At 35.6% G+C, this 19,706-nt stretch overlaps 1 protein-coding gene across 1 annotated transcript in view; it reads left to right on the forward strand.

The window, feature by feature from the left end:
- Window positions 1–19,383, forward strand: part of LOC149553047 (solanesyl-diphosphate synthase 2, chloroplastic-like) — a 120,723-nt gene extending 101,340 nt beyond the window's left edge. Inside the window, exons 5-6 of the mRNA XM_089788545.1 lie at window positions 18,322–18,449; window positions 18,614–19,383. Of these exons, the coding sequence (XP_089644671.1) occupies window positions 18,322–18,449; window positions 18,614–19,162 (677 nt within the window). The 3' untranslated portion in view covers window positions 19,163–19,383. The remainder of the gene's footprint in view (window positions 1–18,321; window positions 18,450–18,613) is intronic.
- The last annotated feature ends 323 nt before the right edge of the window (window positions 19,384–19,706 follow it).

Here is a 19,706-nt window from a genome sequence, read left to right on the forward strand (position 1 = left end):
TTATTTCTCCAAGTAGTAATTTTAGTAATTTTATTTTTTAAATCAATGAACATGGAGAGCACAAGTTGGATGAGTAACATGAAATAGTTTTGCAAGGATAGCACTTATTTTTCACCTACATAAACATTATGCATTCTGGATGTTGTTCCCTTTGTTTTGTATTACGATAATAGATAGATGTCTATTATCAGTTAATGGTAATCTATTTGTAATCTAGTGAAAATATTAGAATGTTTCTAGTATTTAGTTAGCTGTAGTTATCGGTTAGCTTTTTTAGCTTTCTTTTAGCTAGAATAGAATGTTTCTATTCTTTATGTTTATTGCCTAAGGAAACATCATTTTGTTCTTTTGTATGTATAGACCTCTCGGTCTTTGTTAGTAACAAGCAAATATTTACCAATTACTTTGTAATAGGGTATCAGAGCCTAGTTGATTTTTTTTGAAAATAATAATTCCTTGTTGAAATTATTTGAAGAGTATTTTCAAAACTATTTTCTTTTATATTTTTACCTGCTTCAAATCACATCCGGCTAGGGTTTCAACAATGCTTGTGAATGGCTTTCTTTAAATCTTGGGAAAAATCGCAATTGTGACCTCTAAATCTGCAAATCGCAGTTGCAACACAAATTTCTGCTCTCCAAATTGTGTCTAAAAAAATCACGATTTCCAACTTTGAAAAATCAAGTTTTTTTCTTGCCTACAATTTCATCCCATACATGGGCTTCAGGCTTCGCTTTTCCTAAGAAATTGTGTCTTTGATTAAACCAAACATCAACTCACAATTTCCTTGGGCATTTTTTATGCAACTCAAGTTCGTAAACAACCTCCATGGTTGTTTGTCCATTGTTCGTGACCAACAACCACTTGAAATAGGGTCGTTCCTGACGTCTATGCAAAGAAACGACCTCAGATCTGCTGCTTGCTACCACAAATCGACATTTTTTAGCCTCCAAAACTCCATTTTTCTGCAAATCCAACTTTCCATGGTTGTCGACTAGGGTTTTCTTTGAAACCCTAATTTTTGACCTTGACAATTTTTTTGATTCTAAATTCTTGGTGGGTTTTTCGAGAGCTCAATTAGGTTGTTAGATTTTTTAAGATGCCTCGATTTTCGTGCCTCCATTTTCGAGTGAGTGGATCTAGAAACTAATAGCATTTTTTTTTGGGTTTTTTGAGCTCTTTTTTAGGTCATCCTTCAAATTTTTTGAGTCTTCCATTTTTTGCCTCGAAGAATGTACCTTAAAAGATTTTCATGTTATTTGTTGAAAAATGTGCCATGGCATCTTTGACAAACATTTTGCTTGAGAACAACTCAAAATTCAATGGTCGAAATTATGGCACTTGGAAGCAATGGATCATAGCAATCTTTGAATATCGGAATACCAATCAAATTGTTAAGGGGGTTACAAAGTGTCCGACTGCTCTTGGTACTGATTAGGATACATGGGATCTAAATATTCGAGAGGCAGTGATGCTTCTCAAATTATCTGTGGCTGATGATCAACTCTCTCAGATTCCATTCGGTAAGACAACTGCTGAGATATGAGCACATCTCAAAGGTCTTTATGAGATTTCTAACAAAAGCAAAGCTTTCTTTTTAAAGAACACTCTGTTTCTATTATCATGGATGAACGAACCTCACTCTAGGACCACTTGAATAAGATTCAAGAAATCCGCGATCAGTTGCTTGCCATCGGTGGCAAGATGGAGGAACAGGACATTGTCGTTATCACTCTCTGGAGTTTACCAAAGTCCTATGAGCATTCTATTGTGACTCTCAACAACACATCTTCTGGTGTTGATTTGAAGTTCATAGATTCTGCACAGTTTTGCTTCAACAAAATTGGTGGAAACAAAAGTTCGGTAGAAATTCCAACTTTACCTCCACGGAGCAAGCTTTTGTTGCTAAATCCTTTCAAAAGGATAAAGGCAAGTCTCAGCCGTCTTCTTAGCATAAGTCCTCTGCTCCAGCTCCAAAAGGCTCTCAGAAGAACATTCAATGCAACTATTGCCACAAGTTCGGTCACATGAAGGTTGAATGTTGAAAATGCTTAGCTGCCCAATCTAAGCAATCAGGTTTGCAACCCAAAGAAAACAATGCAGATCACATTGAGCAGACAGAATTTTCCTGTTACGCCTTCATGGGTAAAAGACCTGCAGATCATGTCAAGTCATATGCCTGGTACATTGATTCAGGTGCTTCTCGTCATTTCACTCACCGTAGAGACTAGTTTACTGAGTACTAGCCTTATTCAGATTTTTTTATTTTTGGTGGTGGAGAAGGGTACATCATTGTCGGCAAAGGCAACATTCAAATTCAATCTATTGGGAGGAATCTCATTTTCCTCAATGTGTACTATGTTCCACGGATGGAACTAAATCTACTCTCAGTCAGCTAGTTACTACGACATTCTCCACATTTGGATGTCAACTCCAGTTCACATAAGTGTACCATCACTAATCGGGTGACTTAGTATACTGTTGCAGTGGATCTTGAAGATCATGGTCTTTTTCGACTTACTGATTCTGGTGATTCTCGGGACTTAGCTATGGCTGTTCGGCGGTCTTCTGTTAGCACACTTTGGCATCAACAATATAGGTACTTAAATGTGCATTATCTCTCTTAGCTTGCTTAGGATGAGCTTGTTCTTGGATTATCAGAGATTCAAACTCAACAGCTTGGAGTTTGTAATGCATGCCAGGTTGGGAAGCAAGCGCTTCTTAGTCACTTCAGGTTGTTCATGCTGATATCTACGGCCCTATGGCCACTCCTATTCTTGGGTCTTGGTATTTTCTAGTTGTTTGTTGATGATTTCAGTAGAAAAATGTGGGTGTATTTTCTTAAAAAGAAATTAGATGCATTTTCTGTATTTCAGAAGTTTAAACCTTTAGTTGAAAAAGAGTCTAGGAAATCTATTATTACTCTTATATTAAACAATGGGGGGGAATTTTGTTTTAATGAGTTCTCTAACTTCTAGGATATTCATGGTATCAAATGCCAGTTAACCACACCGCACACACCACAACAGAACAATGTAGTTGAACGACGAAAGAAAACAATCACCGAGATGGCTCGATCCATGCTCGAACACAGACATGTTCTGAAGAAGTTCTGGGTAGAAGAAGTCAACATTGTAGTTTATCTTTTGAATTGGTCATCCATAGTGGCGGTCAAAGGTAAAACTCTGGAAGAGGCCTGGTTAGCTCGCAACCTCAGAATCAGTCACTTGTAGGTTTTTGGCTCCCTTGCTTTTGTTTGGATCCCTGAAGTGTCACGCACCAAGTTACATGCCAAGAGTCAGAAACTCATGTTTGCTGGATACAGTAGTCATCACAAAGCCTACTGCTTGATCGATACTGAGACATGTTGTCGCTTTTACAATTGTGATATAGTCTTTGATGAGTAGCTAGGACTATTCATGCTTGTTTCTCCTAGTTCCTGATCCAATAGACTAGCCTATCAACACTAATGATTTGGGAGTTAGGCTTCCATTAGGTCCATCTGATGGGAGGGTTGCAGTAGCTCCTGCAGCTCCAATTATACCAGTGATCCTTGTACAGATACCTCCAACTTCTCATGTAGGATCACCTCGATTTGTAGATGCTTCACCTGAGTTTGATTCAGATTCTTCTGATGAGGAACTTGATCACCAAGAATCTCTGGATACTAGTGTTGGTCATTCTCTTGTCTAGTCTAAGTGGTGGGCTAATACACTTGCTGATCTTCAGATGAGCTCATTGATGGGAGAACTGCTCAAAAAAAAAGAAAACCTACAGAGTTTGTTAAATTTGCTCTCATAGCCAACATTCATAGTGTGTTTGAACCTCAAACATTTTTCGAGGCTAAAGGAATTCTAGAGTGGGAACAAGCCATGATATCTGAATACCTTGGATCCTTTCTGATCTTCCACTAGGGAAGAAACTCATTGGTTGTAAATGGGTTTACAAAATCAAATACAAATCTGATAGTACTTTGGATAAATGCAAAGCTTGTTTAATTGTGAAGGGCTTTTCTCAACGTCAACGTTAGGGCATTGATTATGAGGAGACCTTTGCTCCTACTACAAAGATGAGCACCATTAGATTAGTCCTAGCCATGTCAACACAGTTTGGCTGGAATGTCCATCGGAGCTTGTTTAATTGTGAAGGGCTTTTCTCAACATCAGCGTCAGGGCATTGATTATGAGGAGACCTTTGCTCCTACTACAAAGATGAGCACCATTAGATTAGTCCTAGCCATGTCAACACAGTTTGGCTGGAATGTCCATCAGATAGACGTTAAGAGTGCTTTCTTGAACGGTGATCTCCATGAAGCGGTCTACATGATATAGCCTCCTTGTTTCAAGGTTGTTGGTAAAGACCATCAGGTTCTCATATTAGTGAAACTATGGCTTGAAGCAGGGCCTTTGGGCATGGTGCATAAAAATTGATAAGTACCTCAGTGATCAAGGCTTCAGGGACTCAAATTTGTATATCAAGACTACTCATGGTGACATCATCCTTGTGGTTATTTATGTGGATGATTTGCTCATCACTGACAGTTTGACATCTTTGATTCAGGGAATCAAACAGAATTTATGCCAATCTTTTGATATGACTGACCTTGAGCTAATGCATTATCGCCTAGGTGTTGAAGTTTGGCAACAATTTTCTGGTATTTTCATCTCTCAATCCAAAGATGCCTAGACTCTGTTAGACAAATTTCGTATGTAGGATTTCAAGCTTGCATCTACACTAGGGAGAAAGGCCTCAAATTATTACGAAGTTTGATTTTCCTCCCGTTGATGATACTACACACAAGCAACTAGTATGCAACGTCATCTACCTCTGGTTATTTATGTGGATGATTTGATCATTACTGTTAGTTCGACATCTTTGATTCAGGGAATCAAACATAATTTATGTCAATCTTTTGATATGATTGAGCTTGGGCTTATGCATTATTGCCTAGGTGTTGAAGTTTGGCAACAATCTTCTGGAATATTCATCTCTCAATCCAAATATGCGAGGGCTCTGTTAGACAAATTCCATATGCAGGATTGCAAGCCTACATCTACACCCATGGAGAAAGGCCTCAAGTTATCAACCAAGGCTGATTCTACTCTTGTTGATGATACTATATATAGGCAACTAGTAGGCAGCCTCATCTACCTCTCTGCTACTAGGCTTGACATTAGCTTCGCAATCAGCTACATCTCACCCTTTATGACAGCACCCAACGCTGATCATTTGATGGCTAGAAAGCGTGCGCTTTGTTATGTGAAGGGCACTTCAGATTATGGACTTCTTTATTCTTGAAGTTCTAATCCTAGACTTAGTGGGTTCACAAATTCAGATTGGGCAAGTGCTATTGACAATAAAAAGTCAACTTTTAGATGTGTTTAGTTTAGGATCTGGTGCCATCACATGGACAAGTAAGAAGCAACAGGCACTTTCTCTCTCCTCTTCAGAAGCCGAATACTAAGGGACTGTTAAGGAAGGATGTGAAGTTGTTTGGCTTTGTCGGATGCTTGGGGATATGCAGATGTCACGAACAGGACCAACTACAATGTTTGTTGATAACAAAGGCGTTATCAAGTTAGCTTGAAATCCAGTCTTCCATCAACGAACCAAGCATGTGGATGTTCACTGTCACTACATATGACAACTGGTTGAAGAAGGGACAATAAATTTGCAGTATGTTCCTGTCACAAATTAGAGTGCAAACATTCTCACCAAGCCTCTTGGTCTTGATAAGTTTGTCAAATTCAGAAAACAATTTGGTATTGTGGATAGGTTAACCATTAAGGGAGGGTATTAAGATAATAGGTAAACCTCTATTATTAGTTAATGGTAATCTATTTGTAATCTAGTGTAAATATTATAATGTTTCTAATATTTAGTTAGTTGTAGTTATCTATTAGCTTTTTTATCTTTCTTTTAGTTAGAATAGAATGTTTCTATTCTTTACGATCGTTTCCTAAGGAAACATCGTTTTATTCTTTTGTATATATAGACCTCTTGGTCTTTGTTAATAACAAGCAAATATTTACCAATTACTTTGAAATATTTTGTAAATACATTTTTACGTCAAAATTACAAGATCAGGATAAGTATTCAAAATGCTATCTATTAGAATGGACATGGAAGAACCATATTAAAATTATAATTCAAATTTTAGAACAGTTCCTCATAATGGGATCATAGAAACCGCAGATGTCATATGCCAAATATAGAATTTTAGAAAGTTTTGTAAGGACATTCAATTTACAATAGTAACATAAGTCAATATAAAGCAAATATAAGACAAATTGTAAAGTACCAAAAACTGGCTAATTCAAGAGGAAAAAATAGATGGAGTTAGCAATTGGACTGTCTACACTAGCCACTAAATGCAACAAAGAGAACTGCAAGATTATTCATTCGATCAATGACATGAGCAATCCATTCCAATAATAAAATTAGTATAAAGCAAAACACTTTAGAATCAATCATATAGAGTCACAATAAAATCAATATCTTTCACCAGTTATACAAAACTCTGAAGGTGCTATAGGTAGGGGAAAGAAATATCATTCAATCAGAATTGGTAGATGATTTTTAAACTCAAAATTCAAGATATTCTAATTGAACGAGATTGCTTTTGTTTACAATATGGTTATGAGAAAAAGTTTTAATCCTTGGATCTTAATAATTGTCACATATATGATATTTTTAAACAATAGTAAATTTTTAATTTGTAAGAACTTTCCGGAATGACTATTAAAATTAACTATGTTCCCCCGAGTTTTCGGGACGGGGACGGCAGGGGACAGCGGGACAGGTTTCCGGGACGGCTTTTTTTTTGCCAATTTTGGGGACGGCGGGGGACGGCAAATGGGGATGGCAAAAGTGACATTTTTTTTTAGTTTTTTTAATTTTTTGTGTTAAAAAATTGGGGACGGATGCAAGTCCCCAATGAAGTTTTCGGGGCGGGGACGTCCCCGTCCCCGAAACACTGGTTTTTTTGGGGGGGGCGCATCCCTGGGGAACATAGTTAAAATATATAGAGTGAACTCTTCATAATACTCTATTCTATGCTCACCGAGCTTCTCAAGAACTCTCTGGAATTCTTTATAAGGTCTGTAAATACAGTAGTTTCCCATACTATGTGTATCAAACCAAACCACAGTGGTTGGTAGAATAGAAATTATTATTTCTTAGTGTGCATAATTGCCAGTTCTAATTTAAAATAAAATAAAATAATAATGATGAAAATTCAATAATAATGGCATGAATTAAATATTTCAGGGATTGGTGTAACAACCACTTTTCCCGGGTCCTAACTAACCACTAACATGTCAAAGAAATATAGTTATTACTTCATTTTCATAGGAAGACAATTATATCAGTGACGTTCATGTGAATGAGATTAACGGTTACAATTAGTTAAATGGAAATTTCATAACTAACAGTTGAAAACACCATCAATGAATTTACTATAGAAATTAAAATGTACATACCATGGAATTCAAAGCCGAAATCAATTTAGGGATGCTTCTGCAACCACCCAGGTTAGTCCACAAATACCACTTAGGATCAAATGATGATTACCATCCAATACCACTATATCAAAATCAAATGACGATTACCATCAAATACCACTATATCAATTAGGGCATAGATTACCATTGGATCATTTAGGGTATTACATACCATTGTATCAATTGGAGCATCTATTATCATTGGATCATTTAGGGAATCAATTATCATTAGATCATTTGGGGCATCAGATACCATTGTATCATTTAGGACATCAGATACTACTGTATCATTTGGGCCATCAGATACCTTTGTTTCATTCCTTTTTCTCCTATTGCTAACTGTGGCAATAACATAAGATTAGAAGATATGCTCATAATCATTATTTTTATAAATGAAAGACTGAAATAACAATCCTATAGATATATTCCATATTCAATTGGAAGGTCAACCGATCTAAATGGTTACCAATTACATTGACAAGAAAGGTTGCTTTCATCAAAGGAAATAATCGAGTTCAATGATATAAATTAATCCATCATAACTTCTAGTTGTATAAATATCATAAAAGTTAAAAATACCTGTTACCAATAAATGTTTGAATGCTCAACTTATCTTTATCTGATGCACGTCCTGACATCTTGTGGAGAGGGGAAACATTGTTAAGGGCTTAACCTCCCAACCACAGACCTTAAACTTATCCCCACACTTTCTCTAACTAGAAAGACCCTCCTTACTTGGAATAGACATGGAACACCTTGTTAGCCACTGAGCATTTTGGTACTTAATCACACCACTCGACTTGACAACAGAGAATGAATTGGACATGCATGAGCTATTAAATGATTTCCTTTTTAAATAATATATATAATTGTTATGCCATATCTGACTTTGTCTCCATGTTATTTCAGATTTCCTTATCACTTCTTCACCTCTTCCTTGGCCATACAACCGGGTGAGTCCCAGGTGTTTAAATCTCAGAATAAATCAACTCATTCTGCTGATCCTCAGCTAGTGTATGAATTTTACATGTTTCAGTATATCACAGTTTTTTATGACTTGAGAAAATAATCTTAAGACTTGCAAAAGTACAATTCGATTCTGACTTATCTTGAACAATTGGTCTTGACTTAGCATGGAAAGATTTGACTCATTGAGAACCTACTCAGAGATACCATGCAAAGATGAAGTACTGTATTTCATGGAAGTATACCTTACTGCTGTAAACACAATGCAGTTATAATTTGATAAAATATATATATATATATATATATATATATATATATATATATATATATATATATATATATATATATATATATATATATATATATATATGTCAATTGGATATGGGAAGTCGTCCACATAACTTGGTTGTTTGAAGAAGGAATAAGCCTTGGCTAGACGGTAACAATCAGTTCCTTCTTTGGAGTAATTCCGGATGCAAAACTTAGAGTGAATATCAATCATGACTTTCAGCAAAGGTAAAATGAGAAGGAATAACGTGACAAGAACTGCAGAGGTAAATCATAAATCGTGTGGAAGGAGAAATCAATTCATGTTCATCGGGTTTCTCACCGCTCTCAAATATAAAGAGGCATTCGATATATCAAAACTCTTAAAGAATTAAAAAGATTTGTCTTCTTGAACACTGATATTATATGCCAAGTGTACATTTCGGTTTCTAAAAAAACTTGAATAAATATGGAAAACAACTTGAAGGTTATAAATCAAAAGGATAATTTATAAACATATTTATTTACTTGTACATAAATATATTTTATTAAGATGGTATAATATTAAATGTTTATCCAAGGTGGTACCTTTTAAATATGTATATCTAAATACATGTTTCATTTGGAAGATTATTTTATCTTCTTGTACACCAATTTAAATGTACATATTAAATAGATAAAAGCTTGTATAAAAATAATACTATGATGTCACCTTTAATTTATATTTGTGTACGTACATAAATATGTATTATAATGATGTGGTGGAAAAGTCAATCAAAAGCCATTTGAGGTGCGCATTAATTAAGTTAAAATGATTAATATTTTAAATGTTTATTTAATAGCTCGTGTGTCTAATGTGTGTATCCTGTTATGCAGTCGCTAGGTCCTCAACCATGGTGATTCACGATTCATACTCATTTGCCCAGTGATGGTGATGCCCCTGTGCCCAATTCTTTTTTAACAATGCTTCCACCCCTTTGACGTGCTCCCTACAAGGAAATTCTCTACAGTTTAATCATGTTACCATAACAAGTTATTAATTATAAATAATCATTATGGCTAACCGCCTTTTCAATTCCATGAATTCATGATAAATAATCAATTAGCATGTTATCTTCATATGAAATTATAATTTCTAACCATCTTACCATTTCGCAGGATTATAAATTTAACTGTTAACTAACTTCATGTGAACCTCAACAGCTATATGAACATTTTAAATTGGGTCGAAAATTGGGATGTAACAATTGGTATCATCATCATACCATAATGAAGCCCCCTTGTTGAATGCAAAACAATAGAGAACTGCCAATGTACGTTAGTCATGTATACAGAAAATCAGCACACAAATCAAATGGGTCAAAGGGAAATTGTTTCAAGATCACCCACAAATGATGCAGGCATCAGAGACAATGAAAATCCAACATCAAATGAAATGACCAAAGAAAAAACCTTAGCATGATTAAAGAAAGCGCTCAGACTGAGACAAGGCTTATTTGTAGAACCCAGAATGCAGACTTGCCTACAAATAGAGAAAAAATCATCCACCATAAACCTCAAGGTAAGGAGCATCGAGGCTCAGCCACACCGCAAGAGAGAGGGGCTACAGAAGGAGAGAAGCCTAGAACCCTAACAAGGATAAAGATCCAACATAGAAGTCTTGGAAACCATCATGGATCAAGTGGTCTTCTAGTACATATATATCCACACAATATATATATGCTAGCCCAGAAAATGGGCAGAGCCCAAAGAGGCACAAAGAAGTGGCAAAGAAGACACAATGGAAGAGAAGGAGGGAGCGGCAATTGCCCACCACATTACTCAAGCACATTGATGCTAAACACTAACATTCTCTCTACAAACAACTGGTTACAAAGCACACAATGAAGCCCCCGATGAAAGCAAAGGGAGTCACAGAGAAAATGCAAGGAGCCGCAACATTGATCATCAGTCTGCTAAAATACACAATGCCGGAAATAAAACCACATCCAAAGTAGGGACCAAATAAAACCACAATGCCAGAAATACAACCACAATGGTAGTAATACACGCTCACACCTATGATTTTTGAAGATACAAATGCCTGTAAGCTTTCACGTTAGCAAAAACCAGCAAAAACCCTCATATCTTCTTCTCAAAAAAAACTCTCGTCTCCATCAATGAGCACCAACAGCAGGATTTTTAGATGAAATAGGGTAAATTGGAATTGTAGAAATTCCCTATTTAACAATTCTGGAATTCTTTTTCCAAGTCCACCTATTTAGGTGGAAGATTGAAATTTTGAATCTGAGGGTAAATGGGGTTTCACCCATTCCTATTCACTTTTTCGATTTTTGACCCAAATGTTGAAGATGGCAAATCCGGAATTAGCTGATGCCAATTTGTTGAGGCAAATAGTTTTGGTTCAAAAAATTGCACTGATCTCATGAGACCATACTCATGTATATATGCATGTCAATATGTAGAATATCGATATGTATATGTACATGAATATCATATGAATATTTTAATGAAGATCGCAACATTCAGAACTGTCGATGCATGTTATTATTGAAGTAATATCTCAGATTTGAATTCTGGGAACAATCGTATTTATATTGATTGTTATCAATTGCAAATCGACTTAGTTAAAGTCTTAAATGGAATTAGTTCTTGTTATGACTAATCATAGGGTGTGAACATTCCACCGATCAGGCACATCGGTGAATGGACATGTCTCCAAATGGAGACATGCCCATTCACCCATGTACCCATCCACATCATATATAATCTATATGTCGCCTGATATTGCAACATAGTAATTGATTAATGTGTGTAGATCGAAGGCATCTCAGACGCCGATCTTGAATAATATTTATCATCATTTTGCATTGTACAACACTTGTATACTTCATTGGCATTGACTGTACCTGTAAGAAATAGACATAATTCAGCAGCGAAAAGGAAATCTGTAAGTAAACTTTACATGGTATCAGAGCTTGGCTAAGGAAAGATCACATAAGTTTATTGAATCAGATTTTTACTTTAAGACAAACAATTCTCTCTCCCTCCAAAATGACAAACACAATGAGATTCGAACATCACCTTGGAAGTGCTGATAACTTTGAATCCAGGAAACTTCGAGTATGATGTTATTAAAAGAAAACAAATTGGAATCATTTATAAAGGAGGACAAAGAGGAAACTAAAGATGATCCTGAAAAATCAGAATGGATTGAGAAAAGTGAAAAGGCAATAAAGATAATTGTTGATACTGTTCAAGACCACATAATACCTATTGTGGCAAAACATACCATAGCTTATCATATGTTTTGAGCTCTTGAAAATGCATTTATAATCAATAATACTGGCAAAAAACTTGCTCTTAAAAGGAAGATGAATAGTATAATCATGAATAAAGGAGAAACTATAAATGTGTTTTTAATGAGAATCACGAACTTAAGAGATCAGTTATTTGCACTTGGTTATGAGATTGAAAATCAGGAGTTATCCTTAATAGCATTAGGAGGACTTCCAAACTCATGGGAATCCTTTGTAGAAGGCATAAGTGCTAGGTCTAAAATCCCTAAAATGGATCGTTTAAGATCAGATTGTCTTCAAGAAGAATCGATATTAATGATTAAGGGGAAACACAAAACCCTAGATGAAGATGTTCAAGTTCTTAATACAAATGCTCATAAGAAAGGAAAGAAGAAAAACAAAAAAAAGAAAAGAAATTTTTATGGAAAAGGACAATCCAAATAGAAGAAAGATTTGTCCAAAATCCAATGCTTCAGATGTGATCTATATGGACATTATGCAATAAATTGTCCCTATAGATCTAAGCCTCAAGCATCTTTTGCAAAATTTGAGAAGTGAAATGAAGGAAATGAACATAAGAAATATGCTTTCTATTCTGCATTATCCAACCAAATATCAACTAAAAGGAATACATGGATAGTTGACAGCGGGTCTTCCAGACACGTCACTGGATATTGGGATAACCTAAAAAGCATGGAAATAGAAACAGATGAAGAAGTTACAATTGGTGATGATTCTGCACACTCGGTAAAAGGAATTGAGACTTGCACCATAAAATTGAAATCTAGAAATTCTATTCAACTTTTTGGTGTTCTCTATGTGCCAGGTATTAAGAGGAATTTAATATCTATATCCATTCTTGAAGATGATGGTTATAAAATTACTTTCACTGGAAGGGAAAGTACTAGCATGGCCTAAAAATTCAACCATTAAAAGGGCTCTAATAATAGGAGTATGACAAGAGCTCCTATATGAGCTATGTGCTAAGACAAACTTTGCCCTTGTACATGAGACCTCTGATTCAAATGAAATATGGCACCAAAAACTAGGTCATATTAACTTCTGTGCCCTAACATCAATGGAGAAGATAGTAACTGGAATGCCCAAGTTAAAACATATTCACAATGAATCATGTAAAGGTTGTGCCTTAGGGAAAAATGCTAAAAAGCTATTTCCTCATAGTTTGAGCAAAACTAAAGAAGTGTTGGAACTAGTACATTCTGACCTATGTGCGCCCTTGTCTATACCATCTATAGGAGGATACTTGTACTATTTGATATTTGTTGATGATTTCTCAAGGAAGACATGGATATACTTCCTTAAATGCAAAGAATCTAAAGAAATTCTCTCTAAATTTAAAGAATTCAAAACTATCACTGAGAACTCCTCCGGTAAGAACATTAAAATTCTGAGAATAGAGAATGGGAAGGAGTATACTTCTGAAATATTTAAAGAGTTCTGCAAACTAACTGGGATTAAGAGGGAGTTCACAGTCCCTTACAATCCTCAACAAAATGGGGTTGCTAAAAGAAAGAACAAAACTATTGTAGAAGCTACTCGGGCCATGATTTTTGATCAAAACTTGAGTATGTCTTTCTGGGCTGAAGCATCCAACACAACAATCTATATTCAAAATAGATGTCTTCACTCACATTTGGACAATAAGACTCCTGAAGAAGCATTTCCTGGAAAGAAACTTGACATCAGTCACCTAAGGATATTTGGGTGTTCTATATATGTGCATGTACCTAAGGAGAAAAGAACCAAGTTAGAACCTTCTGGAAGAAAGGGTATTCTCATTGGTTTTAGTGAAACAGTAAAAGGATACAAAGTCTACATTCCTGGACAGAAACAAATAAAACTAAGCAGAGATGTTATCTTTGAGGAAGACATTGCTTTCAGAAAAGCCAAAACCACCGATGAACTGGATACATTTAATGTATCTCTAGAAGAGACTCCGGCTCCTGAGAATTAGAGGGAGTTTCTTGAAGAGAGTACAACTGAAACTGAAATCCTTCCAGAGACTCAAGAAGAGAGTCTTGATCACTTTAAAAGGCCACTTTGGGCAAGGAAAATAATATAGGAAGGAGATGGATTTGCAGCCCCTTTAGGAAACTTCTGAAAAAGCAAGAGACCTAGAAAATTGACATATAATGCTTTCGTATGTGAGAGCTTGAATCTTGAACCTTCTAGCACTTCTGAAGCACTTAAACGTAAAGCTTGGAAAGACGCCATGGTGGAAGAATACTAGTCTATACTGTAAAATGATGTTTGGGAGATAGTTCTGAGACCTAAGGAAAAATCTGTTGGGTCTTCAAAATGGCTCTTCAAAGTCAAGTATGCTACAGATGGCAGCATTGAAAAACATAAAGCTCGTTTTGTGGCTAGAGGTTTTTCTCAAAAGGAAAGAATTGATTTTGAAGAGACTTTTGCACCAATTGCCAGGTACACTTCTGTTAGAGCTGTAATAGCCATTCTAGTAGCCAAAGGTTGGAAAATCCATCAAATGGATGTAAAAACTGCTTTTCTTAATGGAAAGTTAGAGGAAGAAGTATACCTAGAACAGCCAGAAGGACTTGTAACTCATGATGCTGCTTCTTATGTGTGTAAATTGAAGAAGGCTCTATATGGACTTAAACAGGCTCCCCGAGCCTAGTATGAAAGGATTGACAAATACCTCTTAAGTCTTGGATTCACCAAGAACGTGGCTGATCCGAATCTCTACTTCAAAGTAACTAAAGGTGATATGTTAATTCTAATTCTTTATGTTGGTGATCTTCTGATTACAGGGGAAGAACACCTTATTGATCAATGTAAGAAAGATTTGGCTTCTTAATTCCAAATGAAGAATTTAGGAATTCTCCATTAATTTCTTGGTTTGGAAGTACATCAAAAGTTTGGTAATATTTTTCTACATCAAAAGAAGTACACTATTGACATTTTGAAAAGATTTGGAATGTGGGACCGTCGACCCATGTCTACACTTGTGGAAACCAATCTTCACAAGCTAAAGAAAGCAAGTGTTGATTCCAGACTAGTTGATCCCACCTTATATAGACAAATAATTGGGTCCTTGATGTATCTTGTAAATACTCGACTTGATATCTGCAATGTAGTGGATGCATTAAGTTAGTTCATGTGTGAACCTCACGAGATTCATCTTGTAGCTTTGAAGCACACATTGAGGTATCTTCAAGGTACTATTGGATAAGAACTTAAATATGAGAATACCAGCTTGAAATTACATGGATATACTGATTCTGATTGGGCTGGAAGTGTGAAAGACCAGAAAAGCACATTAAGATGTTGCTTCAGTTTAGGATCAGCCATGATCTCCTGGGTATGAAGAAAGCAAACTTCTATTGCTCAAAGTTCTATCGAGGCAGAGTATATTGTAGCAGCGATGGGAGCTTGAGAAGCAGTGTGGCTTTGGAAGTTGCTTTCAAACTTGTTTGGTGAACCTTTGAAACCTACTATGATTCATTGTGATAATCAAAGTTGTACTAAGTTATTTGTGAATCTGGTATTTCATGATAGATCCAAGCATATAGAGATTCCTTACCACTATGTGAGAGACATGGTGGAAAGAAGAGTTATTCAATTAGAATATATTAATACAGGTGATCAAACTGTCGACATTCTCACCAAGGCTCTCCCTAAAGTGAAAGTTGATCATTTCCTTGGCTTGACTGAAATGTAAGTTTATGAGATCGAGTCTCAACCTTGTAGAATTTGTTTAATGAATTAAAGATGTATAAAGTGTAAACTCTTTCGTCATATGTGTGACTCTATGACTCATGGGCCTACCCTATGTTCATTATATAAGGAGATAATCTTTTATAATGGAATATTGATTCTGATAATATAAGGTGACGACTTTATTATTATTAGATTACTATCATGATGAATATCATGCGACTTGATATTCAAGGAAAGATTATGTTAGTTAAAAGAGCATGTTGATGGATATTAATGATATCATGTCACTTGATATCTGTTGAAGATCAATATGTTCAAATTCATGGTGGATATTATGTGACTTAATGGATATACCATGAATTGGTATGGTGCATATCATGTGATTTGATATATTTATACTCACCATAACTGATAAGAATATCACGAGACTTGATTTTCTTATATATATCTTGAGGATATTACTTCTTATAATGAGAATATTTATATGCACTTTGTCTTCCCTAGCTAAGAGGGAGTGTTGAGGCAAATAGCTTTGGTTCAGAAAATTGCATTGATCTCATGAGAGCGTACTCATGTATATATACATGTCGATATGCAGAATATCGATATGTATATGTACATGAATATCGTCTGAATATTTTAATGAAGATCGCAGCATTCAGAACTGCTGATGCATGTTATTATTGAAGTAATACCTCAGATTTGAATTCTGGAAACAATTGTATTTATACTGATTGTTATCAATTGCAAATAGACTTAGTTAAAGTCTTAAATGGAATTAGTTCTTGTTATGACTAATCATCGGGTGTGACCATTCCACCGATCAGGGACATTGGTGAATGGACATGTCTCCAAATGGAGATATGCCCATTCACCCATGTACCCATCCACATCATATATAATGTATATGCTGCCCGATATTGCAACATAGTAATTAATTAATCTGTGCAGATCAGAGGCATCTCAGACGCCAATCTTGAATAATATTTATCATCATTTTGCATTGAATTTATATATATACTGTACAGCACTTGAATACTTCATTGGCATTGACTGAACCTGCAGTAAATAGACATAATTCAGCAGCGAAAAGGAAATCTGTAAGTAAACTTTACACAATTTGTGATCAATTCTTTGAACCAAACATGGTCTTAAGGATTTACGATTATCTAATACTTCTTTTGTAATGGGGGCAGGACAAAGCCTTTACTTAACCCTGCCAGGTGCACAGTTTTTCTTGAATGGTAGTTTAACTTCCTGACACGCACGCTTTACTCTTGTTTGTCACTTATCTGTGGTTGAGACTCTCTTCTGGGTGCACTTTGCATCTCTTCACGATGCCTTGATAGGACCTCATCAGACATGCTTGATACCAAAGATTAATCAGACCTCTCTTCTTTCTCTTGAAACTTGCCAACTTCTTGAGGTGCTACAACATGAGTGTTTTCACTTCTACAGAATGCTACCTGATCTTTCCTTCTCCTGTGGTTTCCCTTAAACATATCCTATTTCTGCACATGAACCTATCGGTGAGCAAAACAACTTTGATGGCAATAAATCTTGCTTATGGCCTGGACATGCAAGATAGGAGATGAATTATAAATGACACTCTCAACTCTCATTCTTATGCTTTGACAGATGACTTGGAAACATCAGAAAATAATGTTCAGAAGATGAGTTTCCTACGGCTGGAACAGGGTACATTTAGATTGTATGTGTACTGTGCATCTGAGCTTGAACTTGCCTAGCAGAATCCAAGTATCTAAGGTGAAAGAATTGTGGTCTGAATATTTTAAATTGTTAGTTCATAAAAACCATTTACCCTCACATGTTTATGGACATGCTATCAAAGTTTTAATTTAATACTAATACTAATCAATATATTAAAAAATATAACATTTTTATGGGTGAAAGTTATGCTGGTATGTTTTCATGGTTCATGGCTATATGACATTATTGATTGTATGCACAGAATGGTTTACAGTGCCATTGCTGACAGTGCAGAACTTCTTGAAAATAAATCTCATTTGTTTGGCATACATCTTATATTTAACTAGAGCATGTAACAATGTCAACATAACAGTTCATTCAATAGGTTCTTTGAGTGACCTTGAAGCTTCATTATATGGAAACAATAGTTTATAGATAACAAATAAATGAAAATGTTAGGAAATATTGCTCACAGGTGACCAAACTCATAGAAGCAAGTGCTATTTACCTGGAACTTTTTAGCCTAATACGTTTATCTTTCCTTCAGAAAGTGACAGGTCTGCAAAGAACTTCATGACTTGTTTTCTTATATCACATAATTTTGGTATGCATTTCTCATTGAACGCCCTAGCACAGATGCTAGTGAATTATTTAAAATGTTGGATCCTAAAAGTCAAAACGAAGAGTAAACTTTTTGCATAGTAATAATTTGGAAGCAAAAGATGGAAGTCTTCGTTGGGTCTAGTTTAAGAGAAAATAATCAAAATGAATTTATCTTCAGAAAATTGGAGAGAATTTATGGAATATGCCAGCTTTTGGAGAGAAATAAAACTGGTTATCTTTTCATCCCTCACAATAAAATGCTCCTTGTTCTGCAGGAAAACAAACCATACACCAACTCTATGGCACTCGAGTTGCAGTTTTGGCTGGAGACTTCATGTTTGCTCAATCATCATGGTATCTAGCCAATTTGGAAAATATTGAAGTTATCAAGCTCATAAGTCAGGTATCTAAGAAATCTGATCCCACTATTCAGCACTCAGATCATTCAAAGTCTATTCTTGTGTTGAATTAAACAAATGGTGGTAGATACTAGTTTATTATCTTGAAGGCAAACATGGTCTTTAATGCCCTTAGGCTTTGGATAATTGTTTTAACTGATTGTCACAGGTGATTAAAGACTTTGCAAGTGGTGAGATAAAGCAAGCTTCAAACCTTTTCGACTGTGATATTTCTCTTCAAGATTATTTGGACAAAAGTTATTACAAGACTGCCTCCTTGATTGCAGCAAGTACAAAGTCTGCAGCAATATTCAGCGGTGTTAGCTCCAGTATATGTGAGAAAATGTATAATTATGGCATGAATCTTGGCATAGCTTTCCAAATAGTGGATGATATTCTTGATTTCACACAGTCAACAGAACAATTAGGCAAACCATCTGCAAGTGATTTAGCAAAAGGAAATCTGACAGCTCCTGTTCTCTTCGCGCTTGAGAAAGAGCCAAAACTAAGAGAAATAATTGATTCTGAATTCATTGAGGAAGGTTCGCTGGATGTTGCTATTAATTTGGTTTACCAAGGTGGTGGAATTGAGAGGTCTCGGTCCCTTGCCAAACAGAAAGGTGACCAGGCTATAGAAAATCTTCAGTGTCTTCCTCCAAGTAGCTTGAGATCTTCACTTGAGGGTATGGTCAAATATGTACTAGAGAGAATTGACTAGAGTGATTCCTTGGCTTTGGGGCATTGTTATTTACCTCTAAAAAAGTTAAATATTGGCATCCGGGAACCTGAATAAATAACTTGGTTGATTCAAATAAGTTTTCCATCCCTTATAACTCTGCTGCAGACTTTATTGTTCTGCAGCAAGTGTAATAGCAGTTCAATGCTGTCCTCATGTAAGAATATATCAAATGTCAGCCAAGGTTTAATATTTTCAGTCTACTTTTGAGATCTACACTTCTTTTTCCCTTAATGTTTCAGATGGTTCACACACACAACCCAAACAAGCATCTGAGCGAACTGATACCAATATTTTGCTCCTAATGAGCAATAAAGTACTCATCTCCTGAAGAGTGTTAAGAGAATGAACTATTAAATAACCACTTGCAAAGTTAATTTTAGAAGCCAAATGATGGAAGACCAGGATCTGAGAACCCAATGCTTTAAGCTCTATATAAACCTCTTGGACAGATGTACAGTTTCAACATATTGAGTTCTTATACTATTTCTTTTAAAACATTTATTACAAGAGAGCTTGATGTTTT

Source organism: Cupressus sempervirens, chromosome 6, assembly GCF_028749045.1.
Source record: "Cupressus sempervirens isolate cs-2001-9-10 chromosome 6, ASM2874904v1, whole genome shotgun sequence".
Classification (NCBI taxonomy): domain Eukaryota; kingdom Viridiplantae; phylum Streptophyta; class Pinopsida; order Cupressales; family Cupressaceae; genus Cupressus; species Cupressus sempervirens.